We start from the raw sequence: 12,062 nt of genomic DNA, 5'->3' as shown, positions 1-12,062 counted from the left end.
ACACAGATCCAATTCAGTTGATATAGATTGCAATCAGTACTTGATTAAACAGTACTGTTGTGTTTTGAGGTCGACCGAGGGAGAAAAGCTTAGGGGCCTGCTGCCTTTCACTGAGGTATAGTAAGAACTGCCTGCTCCAACCACTCTCTTCCGCTTTTCATGGCCTGCTGCGGAAAATGGTTTAATGTGACGCAAACCGGTAGTTCATTCCCAAAGAAGGGATTAGGGGGCGGGGCCAAGATGAATTGTTAACGTGTGACTGAACTATCTTGCTGAACGTAAACACAACCCTAGAAGAAGACGGGTTGAAGATCTTCTGGTTTATATACTTGGTGGACCAGTCTGCCTGCGGGAATGCTTAATCATCAAAGATCTTTATCTGAACTACCAAAGATGTCGGGTCCAAGCCAAGCCGAGAGGGCTGTTTTGGTAAGCAAGGGTCAGGATCATGACAAGCTAGCTAACAACATAAATGGGTTAATCTTGGCTAGCTAGTTATTCACCGACGTCTAGCTAGCTATTTTGCTAGCCAACTATTGATTGTTATTATTATGGGTGTATATTTTCTCATGCGATCTTCTTGCGTGATTAAAAGGGACATTAAGGACACCTGCTCTGTCCATTACATAGACTGACCAGGTGAAAGCTATGATCTCTTGTCACTTGTTAAATCCTCTTCAACCGGTGTAGACAAAGGGGAGGACTGAGACAGGTTAAATAAGGATTTTTAAGACTTGACAGATGGATTGTGTATGTGTGCCATTCAGAGGGTGAACGGGCAAGACAAACGATTGAAGTGTCTTTTGAAGGGGTATGGTAGTAGGTACCAGGTGCACCAGTTTGTGTCAATAACTGCAAAGCTGCTGGGTTTTTCCACACAACAGTTTCCTGTGTGTATCAAGAATGTTCCACCACCCAAAGGACATCCAGCCAACCGGACACAACTGTGGGAAGCATTGGAGTCAACATGGGCCAGCATCCCAGCATACGACTCAGTATTAGGAAGGTGTCCTTAATGTTTTGTACACTCACTGCCTTAGCGCCTGACAGTGCCAAGAATAAAACTGCTCTGCTGCCTTGTGTCGGCAAGCTCTGTTCTGCTGGTTGTCAATGACAACGTGATATACAGTATGATCCAAGTCCTCATAATAGTCACATTGAATGATTTACAGCCTTTGATGGGTGAGGTCACCGCTGCCCTGCCAACCCCATATATCTAGGCTTCTGTACACAGCTCGACCTATAGATCCATAGGTGTCAGGCGTCACATTCAGTCCTCAAGGGTGGGCTTCATCCAAGAACTCCCCAGTGAGAGAGCAGATATAAGCAGGGCTTTCTATATAGCTAGCTAGTATACAGAAGCAGGTCTCTTAAAGGTACTGGTATGTATGTAGAGCAACATGCCTCTGTTGCTTCCTTTCAGATGACATTTCTACCATAGAATTAGAGTGAATCATTGTAATGCTTTGATTCCTGCATTCTGGGAAGTAGAACCACAGCATTCTCAGAACACCAGTGGAATTCTAATTGGAACCATGATAATGTGATCATTCTAGAACAGAATAAGCCTATCTATCCCTATCTCTGCTGACCACCACAATAACTATCTTGTTTGTCTCCTCTCTCGTTCTCTCCCTCCCTCCCTTCCTTCCCCTCAGGAGGAGGAGTTTAACTGGTTGCTGAAAGAGGAGGTCCATGCTGTTTTGAAGCAGCTCCAGGATATACTGAAGGTAAATATTAGCTCTGGGGTGAAGTTTCTCTTTGGTACAGATCTAAGCTCAGCTTCCTCTCGCCCTATCCTAACCTTACCGTTAGTAGGGGAAAATCCCAAACTGATCCGAGATCAGCGTCTAGGATCAACTTCACCCAACAACTAAGTATTGGCTCCATAGGATCAAAGAGCTCCGATCACAATACGAGACAATGGTGTCTTAACACTGCTGAGTTGTCAATATTGGGTTGGACCTAGCTGTGGTACACTGACCCCATAGCCATAGAGGAGGATCCTTTAACAGGAGATTATCATGACTAATGGTAAACCATGTAGAACAAATGCATTCCCAGACATTTCAACTTTGGCTAGGTTGTTGTGTAACTAAATTCTTCAAGTGTTGTTTGATTTCGGTGTACTGTTGTCAGAGTTGATTGCTATTTGTACTCACGCTTCTCAAGACATTTTATTGAATTATTGATGGAGATATTTGCTGTAACTAGATTGATGGAGATACAATGCTGTAACTAGATTGTGTACAGGTTTACTACACTGAACCAAAATGTTAACGCAACATGCAACAATTTAACTGATTTGACAGAGTTACAGTTCATATGAGGAAATCAGTCAATTTAAATGAATTCATTAGGCCCTAATCTATGGATTTCACATGACTGGGAATACAGATATGCATCTGTTGGTCACACATACCTTGCAGAAAATTGGGCCTCACAATGGGCCTCAGGATCCCGTCACGGTATTTTTGTGCATTCAAATTACCATCGATTAAAATGCAGTTGTGTTTGTTGTCCGTAGTTTATGCCTGCCCATACCATAACCCCGCTGTCACCATGGGGCACTCTGTTCACAACGTTGATATCAGCAAACCGCTCACTCACACGACACCATACACGTGGTCTGCGGTTGTGAGGCCATTTGGACACACTGCCAAATGCTCTAAAATGAGGTTGGAGGTGGCTTGTAGTAGAGGAATGAACATTCACTTTTATGGCAACATCTCTGGTGAACATTCCTGCAGTCAGCATGCCAATTGCACGCTCCCTCAACTTGAGACATCTGTGGCATTGTGTTGTGACAAAACTGCACATTTTAGAGTGGCCTTTTATTGTCCCCAGCACAAGGTGCACCTGTGTAATGGTTATGCTGTTTAATCAGCTTCTTGATATGCCACACCTGTCAGGTGGATGGATTATCTTGGCAAAGGAGAAATGCTCACTAACAGGGATGTAAACAAGTTTGTGCACAAAATTTGAGAGAAATACTTTTTTTTGTGCGTATGGAACATTTCTGTGATCTTTTATTTCAGCTCATGAAACATGGGACCAACACTTTACATGTTGAGTTTATATTTTTGTTCAGTATAGATTGTGTCTATATAACTAGATTGTGTACTATATAACTAGATTGTGTCTATATAACTAGATTGTGTACTATATAACTAGATTGTGTACTATGTTTATGTCACCAGGAGGCATCCAGGAGGTTCACCATTCCCACCCCAGGACTGGAGAGCCAACTGAAACAGGAGAACTTTATCCTGGGCAGCTCAACGTAAGATTTGGAGGGATTCATTCGTTGATTTGATTGGTTAATTGATCAGTTGGGTGATTGATTGATTGATTGGTTGAGTTAGTGACTTTGATTCTTTTGTTAGCCATTTTAAAAACATAAAATTTGTCTCCTTGATTCATAGCAATACAATAGACAAGACAGAAAACATGAATATAATGTAGATTATAAGAAACCCCATCTAGTCCAGTCTAACGAAGACCTGTTAACACACAGATTAGAAACACATGTCGGATTATGTTACTTACCTTTACATTCCTTCTGGGGGCGGCAGGTAGCCTAGTGGTTAGAGGGGCGGCAGGTGGCCTAGTGGTTAGAGGGGCGGCTGGTGGCCTAGTGGTTAGAGGGGCGGCAGGTGGCCTGGTGGTCAGAGGGGCGGCAGGTGGCCTGGTGGTCAGAGGGGCGGCAGGTGGCCTGGTGGTCAGAGGGGCGGCAGGTGGCCTGGTGGTCAGAGGGGCGGCAGGTGGCCTGGTGGTCAGAGGGGCGGCAGGTGGCCTGGTGGTCAGAGGGGCGGCAGGTGGCCTGGTGGTCAGAGGGGCGGCAGGTGGCCTGGTGGTCAGAGGGGCGGCAGGTGGCCTGGTGGTCAGAGGGGCGGCAGGTGGCCTGGTGGTCAGAGGGGCGGCAGGTGGCCTGGTGGTCAGAGGGGCGGCAGGTGGCCTGGTGGTCAGAGGGGCGGCAGGTGGCCTGGTGGTCAGAGGGGCGGCAGGTGGCCTGGTGGTCAGAGGGGCGGCAGGTGGCCTGGTGGTCAGAGGGGCGGCAGGTGGCCTGGTGGTCAGAGGGGCGGCAGGTGGCCTGGTGGTCAGAGGGGCGGCAGGTGGCCTGGTGGTCAGAGGGGCGGCAGGTGGCCTGGTGGTCAGAGGGGCGGCAGGTGGCCTGGTGGTCAGAGGGGCGGCAGGTGGCCTGGTGGTCAGAGGGGCGGCAGGTGGCCTGGTGGTCAGAGGGGCGGCAGGTGGCCTGGTGGTCAGAGGGGCGGCAGGTGGCCTGGTGGTCAGAGGGGCGGCAGGTGGCCTGGTGGTCAGAGGGGCGGCAGGTGGCCTGGTGGTCAGAGGGGCGGCAGGTGGCCTGGTGGTCAGAGGGGCGGCAGGTGGCCTGGTGGTCAGAGGGGCGGCAGGTGGCCTGGTGGTCAGAGGGGCGGCAGGTGGCCTGGTGGTCAGAGGGGCGGCAGGTGGCCTGGTGGTCAGAGGGGCGGCAGGTGGCCTGGTGGTCAGAGGGGCGGCAGGTGGCCTGGTGGTCAGAGGGGCGGCAGGTGGCCTGGTGGTCAGAGGGGCGGCAGGTGGCCTGGTGGTCAGAGGGGCGGCAGGTGGCCTGGTGGTCAGAGGGGCGGCAGGTGGCCTGGTGGTCAGAGGGGCGGCAGGTGGCCTGGTGGTCAGAGGGGCGGCAGGTGGCCTGGTGGTCAGAGGGGCGGCAGGTGGCCTGGTGGTCAGAGGGGCGGCAGGTGGCCTGGTGGTCAGAGGGGCGGCAGGTGGCCTGGTGGTCAGAGGGGCGGCAGGTGGCCTGGTGGTCAGAGGGGCGGCAGGTGGCCTGGTGGTCAGAGCGTTGGGCCAGTAACCGTTGGGCCAGTAACCGAAAGGTTCCAAGATCAAATCCCAGAGCTGACAAGGTAAAAATCTGTCGTTCTGCCCCTGAACAAGGCAGCTAACCCACCGTTCCTAGACCGTCAATGTAAATAAGAATTTGTTCTTAACTGCCTTGCCTAGTTAAATAAAGGTCAAATAAAAAATATATATATTAAAATTCTCACACAACATGCATAACCAAAGCTAGTTATTTTCTAATGGTCTTTTTTGGGGGGTAATGTGATTCAATCTATAGAGCACGAAAATAGGCTGATGCCTTGTTACACCTATTTAAAGTTCAGAAGCCAGTCCCAACATCTCATCTGTTAGTGTGTGTGTGTGTGTGTGCTTCAGGTCCATGGCTGTACTGTATGTGTCTTGGTTGAGGGAAAACTCCTGTCTGTCAACATTTGTTATAGTGGAGGGCTTGTTTATCCATTACACAACCTTCTGTTTACAGACACCATCAACCACACGTTTCTAATCTGCCGGGACCTGAGTCTATGACAAGGTGACATTATGACATAGGACTCAGGTCAACAGTAGTGTAGTGTGTAGGGGATAGGGTTCTATCTGGGACTTCCAGGGGATAGGGTTCTATCTGGGACTTCCAGGGGATAGGGTTCTATCTGGGACTTCCAGGGGATAGGGTTCTATCTGGGACTTCCAGGGGATAGGGTTCTATCTGGGACTTCCAGGGGATAGGGCTCTATCTGGGACTTCCACACTGTCGTTATGACAGTCTTGTGAGTCCTGCTGTCTTGTCTTCGCAGCATGGACCAGGTGAAAGGAGTACTGACTCTACAGGGAGAGGCCCTGACTCAAGCTGTGAGTGTCTCCTTTCTCTGGTTCTAGACTATTCTCTGTCAACATTCTGACTGGCAGGGTTTGACTGTGTTTTAGTAGAGAGAACATGTTACAATGTCAGGTTCTGTAATGTGTTTTAGTACAGAGAACATGTTACTATGTCAGGTTCTGTAATGTGTTTTAGTAGAGAGAACATGTTACTATGTCAGGTTCTGTAATGTGTTTTAGTACAGAGAACATGTTACTATGTCAGGTTCTGTAATGTGTTTTAGTAGAGAGAACATGTTACTATGTCAGGTTCTGTAATGTGTTTTAGTAGAGAGAACATGTTACTATGTCAGGTTCTGTAATGTGTTTTAGTAGAGAGAACATGTTACTATGTCAGGTTCTGTAATGTGTTTTAGTACAGAGAACATGTTACAATGTCAGGTTCTGTATTGTGTTTTAGTACAGAGAACATGTTACAATGTCAGGTTCTGTAATGTGTTTTAGTAGAGAACAGGTTACAATGTCAGGTTCTGTAATGTGTTTTAGTAGAGAGAACATGTTACAATGTCAGGTTCTGTCTGTAATGTGTTTTAGTAGAGAACATGTTACAATGTCAGGTTCTGTAATGGGTTTTAGTAGAGAACATGTTACAATGTCAGGTTCTGTCTGTAATGTGTTTTAGTAGAGAACATGTTACAATGTCAGGTTCTGTAATGTGTTTTAGTAGAGAGAACATGTTACAATGTCAGGTTCTGTATTGTGTTTTAGTAGAGAGAACATGTTACAATGTCAGGTTCTGTATTGTGTTTTAGTAGAGAGAACATGTTACAATGTCAGGTTCTGTAATGTGTTTTAGTAGAGAGAACATGTTACAATGTCAGGTTCTGTAATGTGTTTTAGTAGAGAACATGTTACTATGTCAGGTTCTGTAATGTGTTTTAGTAGAGAACATGTTACAATGTCAGGTTCTGTAATGGGTTTTAGTAGAGAGAACATGTTACAATGTCAGGTTCTGTAATGTGTTTTAGTAGAGAACATGTTACAATGTCAGGTTCTGTAATGTGTTTTAGTAGAGAACATGTTACTATGTCAGGTTCTGTAATGTGTTTTAGTAGAGAGAACATGTTACAATGTCAGGTTCTGTAATGGGTTTTAGTAGAGAGAACATGTTACTATGTCAGGTTCTGTAATGTGTTTTAGTAGAGAGAACATGTTACAATGTCAGGTTCTGTAATGGGTTTTAGTAGAGAGAACATGTTACAATGTCAGGTTCTGTAATGTGTTTTAGTAGAGAGAACATGTTACTATGTCAGGTTCTGTAATGTGTTTTAGTAGAGAGAACATGTTACAATGTCAGGTTCTGTAATGTGTTTTAGTAGAGAACATGTTACAATGTCAGGTTCTGTAATGTGTTTTAGTAGAGAACATGTTACAATGTCAGGTTCTGTAATGTGTTTTAGTAGAGAGAACATGTTACAATGTCAGGTTCTGTATTGTGTTTTAGTAGAGAGAACATGTTACAATGTCAGGTTCTGTAATGGGTTTTAGTAGAGAACATGTTACAATGTCAGGTTCTGTAATGTGTTTTAGTAGAGAACATGTTACTATGTCAGGTTCTGTAATGTGTTTTAGTAGAGAACATGTTACAATGTCAGGTTCTGTAATGGGTTTTAGTAGAGAGAACATGTTACAATGTCAGGTTCTGTAATGTGTTTTAGTAGAGAACATGTTACAATGTCAGGTTCTGTAATGTGTTTTAGTAGAGAACATGTTACTATGTCAGGTTCTGTAATGTGTTTTAGTAGAGAGAACATGTTACAATGTCAGGTTCTGTAATGGGTTTTAGTAGAGAGAACATGTTACTATGTCAGGTTCTGTAATGTGTTTTAGTAGAGAGAACATGTTACAATGTCAGGTTCTGTAATGGGTTTTAGTAGAGAGAACATGTTACAATGTCAGGTTCTGTAATGTGTTTTAGTAGAGAGAACATGTTACTATGTCAGGTTCTGTAATGTGTTTTAGTAGAGAGAACATGTTACAATGTCAGGTTCTGTAATGTGTTTTAGTAGAGAACATGTTACAATGTCAGGTTCTGTAATGTGTTTTAGTAGAGAACATGTTACAATGTCAGGTTCTGTCTGTAATGTGTTTTAGTAGAGAACATGTTACAATGTCAGGTTCTGTAATGTGTTTTAGTAGAGAACATGTTACAATGTCAGGTTCTGTAATGTGTTTTAGTAGAGAACATGTTACAATGTCAGGTTCTGTAATGTGTTTTAGTAGAGAACATGTTACAATGTCAGGTTCTGTAATGTGTTTTAGTAGAGAACATGTTACAATGTCAGGTTCTGTAATGTGTTTTAGTACAGAGAACATGTTACAATGTCAGGTTCTGTATTGTGTTTTAGTAGAGAGAACATGTTACAATGTCAGGTTCTGTAATGTGTTTTAGTAGAGAACATGTTACTATGTCAGGTTCTGTCTGTAATGTGTTTTAGTAGAGAACATGTTACAATGTCAGGTTCTGTAATGTGTTTTAGTAGAGAGAACATGTTACAATGTCAGGTTCTGTAATGTGTTTTAGTACAGAGAACATGTTACAATGTCAGGTTCTGTAATGTGTTTTAGTAGAGAGAACATGTTACAATGTCAGGTTCTGTCTGTAATGTGTTTTAGTAGAGAACATGTTACAATGTCAGGTTCTGTAATGTGTTTTAGTAGAGAACATGTTACAATGTCAGGTTCTGTAATGTGTTTTAGTAGAGAACATGTTACAATGTCAGGTTCTGTAATGTGTTTTAGTAGAGAGAACATGTTACAATGTCAGGTTCTGTCTGTAATGTGTTTTAGTAGAGAACATGTTACAATGTCAGGTTCTGTAATGGGTTTTAGTAGAGAACATGTTACAATGTCAGGTTCTGTATTGTGTTTTAGTAGAGAGAACATGTTACTATGTCAGGTTCTGTAATGGGTTTTAGTAGAGAGAACATGTTACAATGTCAGGTTCTGTCTGTAATGTGTTTTAGTAGAGAGAACATGTTACTATGTCAGGTTCTGTAATGTGTTTTAGTACAGAGAACATGTTACAATGTTACAATGTCAGGTTCTGTAATGTGTTTTAGTAGAGAGAACATGTTACAATGTCAGGTTCTGTATTGTGTTTTAGTAGAGAGAACATGTTACTATGTCAGGTTCTGTAATGGGTTTTAGTAGAGAGAACATGTTACAATGTCAGGTTCTGTAATGTGTTTTAGTAGAGAACATGTTACAATGTCAGGTTCTGTAATGTGTTTTAGTACAGAGAACATGTTACTATGTCAGGTTCTGTAATGTGTTTTAGTAGAGAGAACATGTTACAATGTCAGGTTCTGTAATGTGTTTTAGTAGAGAACATGTTACAATGTCAGGTTCTGTAATGTGTTTTAGTAGAGAACATGTTACAATGTCAGGTTCTGTAATGGGTTTTAGTAGAGAACATGTTACAATGTCAGGTTCTGTAATGTGTTTTAGTAGAGAACATGTTACAATGTCAGGTTCTGTAATGTGTTTTAGTAGAGAACATGTTACAATGTCAGGTTCTGTAATGGGTTTTAGTAGAGAACATGTTACAATGTCAGGTTCTGTATTGTGTTTTAGTAGAGAACATGTTACAATGTCAGGTTCTGTAATGGGTTTTAGTAGAGAACATGTTACAATGTCAGGTTCTGTAATGGGTTTTAGTAGAGAGAACATGTTACTATGTCAGGTTCTGTAATGTGTTTTAGTAGAGAACATGTTACAATGTCAGGTTCTGTCTGTATTGTGTTTTAGTAGAGAACATGTTACAATGTCAGGTTCTGTAATGGGTTTTAGTAGAGAGAACATGTTACAATGTCAGGTTCTGTCTGTATTGTGTTTTAGTAGAGAACATGTTACAATGTCAGGTTCTGTAATGGGTTTTAGTAGAGAGAACATGTTACAATGTCAGGTTCTGTCTGTAATGTGTTTTAGTAGAGAGAACATGTTACAATGTCAGGTTCTGTAATGTGTTTTAGTAGAGAACATGTTACAATGTCAGGTTCTGTAATGTGTTTTAGTAGAGAACATGTTACAATGTCAGGTTCTGTAATGTGTTTTAGTAGAGAACATGTTACAATGTCAGGTTCTGTCTGTAATGTGTTTTAGTAGAGAACATGTTACAATGTCAGGTTCTGTAATGTGTTTTAGTAGAGAGAACATGTTACAATGTCAGGTTCTGTAATGGGTTTTAGTAGAGAACATGTTACAATGTCAGGTTCTGTAATGGGTTTTAGTAGAGAACATGTTACAATGTCAGGTTCTGTAATGTGTTTTAGTAGAGAACATGTTACAATGTCAGGTTCTGTAATGGGTTTTAGTAGAGAACATGTTACAATGTCAGGTTCTGTAATGTGTTTTAGTAGAGAACATGTTACTATGTCAGGTTCTGTAATGTGTTTTAGTAGAGAACATGTTACAATGTCAGGTTCTGTAATGTGTTTTAGTAGAGAGAACATGTTACAATGTCAGGTTCTGTAATGTGTTTTAGTAGAGAACATGTTACAATGTCAGGTTCTGTAATGTGTTTTAGTAGAGAACATGTTACAATGTCAGGTTCTGTAATGGGTTTTAGTAGAGAACATGTTACAATGTCAGGTTCTGTAATGTGTTTTAGTAGAGAACATGTTACTATGTCAGGTTCTGTAATGTGTTTTAGTAGAGAACATGTTACAATGTCAGGTTCTGTAATGTGTTTTAGTAGAGAGAACATGTTACAATGTCAGGTTCTGTAATGTGTTTTAGTAGAGAACATGTTACAATGTCAGGTTCTGTAATGGGTTTTAGTAGAGAGAACATGTTACAATGTCAGGTTCTGTAATGTGTTTTAGTAGAGAACATGTTACAATGTCAGGTTCTGTAATGGGTTTTAGTAGAGAGAACATGTTACTATGTCAGGTTCTGTAATGGGTTTTAGTAGAGAACATGTTACAATGTCAGGTTCTGTAATGTGTTTTAGTAGAGAACATGTTACAATGTCAGGTTCTGTCTGTAATGTGTTTTAGTAGAGAACATGTTACAATGTCAGGTTCTGTCTGTAATGTGTTTTAGTAGAGAGAACATGTTACAATGTCAGGTTCTGTCTGTAATGGGTTTTAGTAGAGAACATGTTACAATGTCAGGTTCTGTCTGTAATGTGTTTTAGTAGAGAGAACATGTTACAATGTCAGGTTCTGTAATGTGTTTTAGTAGAGAACATGTTACAATGTCAGGTTCTGTAATGGGTTTTAGTAGAGAGAACATGTTACAATGTCAGGTTCTGTAATGTGTTTTAGTAGAGAGAACATGTTACAATGTCAGGTTCTGTAATGGGTTTTAGTAGAGAACATGTTACAATGTCAGGTTCTGTATTGTGTTTTAGTAGAGAGAACATGTTACAATGTCAGGTTCTGTCTGTAATGTGTTTTAGTAGAGAACATGTTACAATGTCAGGTTCTGTAATGGGTTTTAGTAGAGAGAACATGTTACAATGTCAGGTTCTGTAATGGGTTTTAGTAGAGAACATGTTACAATGTCAGGTTCTGTCTGTAATGGGTTTTAGTAGAGAGAACATGTTACAATGTCAGGTTCTGTAATGTGTTTTAGTAGAGAGAACATGTTACAATGTCAGGTTCTGTAATGGGTTTTAGTAGAGAACATGTTACAATGTCAGGTTCTGTAATGTGTTTTAGTAGAGAGAACATGTTACAATGTCAGGTTCTGTCTGTAATGTGTTTTAGTAGAGAACATGTTACAATGTCAGGTTCTGTAATGTGTTTTAGTAGAGAGAACATGTTACTATGTCAGGTTCTGTAATGGGTTTTAGTAGAGAGAACATGTTACAATGTCAGGTTCTGTAATGGGTTTTAGTAGAGAACATGTTACTATGTCAGGTTCTGTAATGTGTTTTAGTAGAGAACATGTTACAATGTCAGGTTCTGTAATGGGTTTTAGTAGAGAACATGTTACTATGTCAGGTTCTGTCTGTAATGTGTTTTAGTAGAGAACATGTTACAATGTCAGGTTCTGTAATGGGTTTTAGTAGAGAGAACATGTTACAATGTCAGGTTCTGTATTGTGTTTTAGTAGAGAACATGTTACAATGTCAGGTTCTGTAATGTGTTTTAGTAGAGAGAACATGTTACAATGTCAGGTTCTGTATTGTGTTTTAGTAGAGAACATGTTACAATGTCAGGTTCTGTATTGTGTTTTAGTAGAGAGAACATGTTACAATGTCAGGTTCTGTATTGTGTTTTAGTAGAGAACATGTTACAATGTCAGGTTCTGTATTGTGTTTTAGTAGAGAGAACATGTTACAATGTCAGGTTCTGTATTGTGTTTTAGTAGAGAACATGTTACAATGTCAGGTTCTGTAT

General features: G+C 41.7%; 1 protein-coding gene across 1 annotated transcript in view; it reads left to right on the top strand.

Moving 5' to 3' along the window:
• Nucleotides 1–205: 205 nt before the first annotated feature.
• Nucleotides 206–12,062, top strand: part of LOC129833711 (protein rogdi homolog) — a 27,860-nt gene continuing 16,003 nt past the window's right edge. The window contains exons 1-4 of the mRNA XM_055898488.1: nucleotides 206–429; nucleotides 1,659–1,730; nucleotides 3,201–3,283; nucleotides 5,631–5,685. Coding sequence (XP_055754463.1) covers nucleotides 355–429; nucleotides 1,659–1,730; nucleotides 3,201–3,283; nucleotides 5,631–5,685 — 285 coding nt within the window. The 5' untranslated portion in view covers nucleotides 206–354. The remainder of the gene's footprint in view (nucleotides 430–1,658; nucleotides 1,731–3,200; nucleotides 3,284–5,630; nucleotides 5,686–12,062) is intronic.

Source organism: Salvelinus fontinalis, chromosome 34, assembly GCF_029448725.1.
Source record: "Salvelinus fontinalis isolate EN_2023a chromosome 34, ASM2944872v1, whole genome shotgun sequence".
Lineage (NCBI taxonomy): Eukaryota > Metazoa > Chordata > Actinopteri > Salmoniformes > Salmonidae > Salvelinus > Salvelinus fontinalis.
Note: the sequence above shows the minus strand (reverse complement) of the source record. Positions and strands in the feature narration are given on the sequence as shown.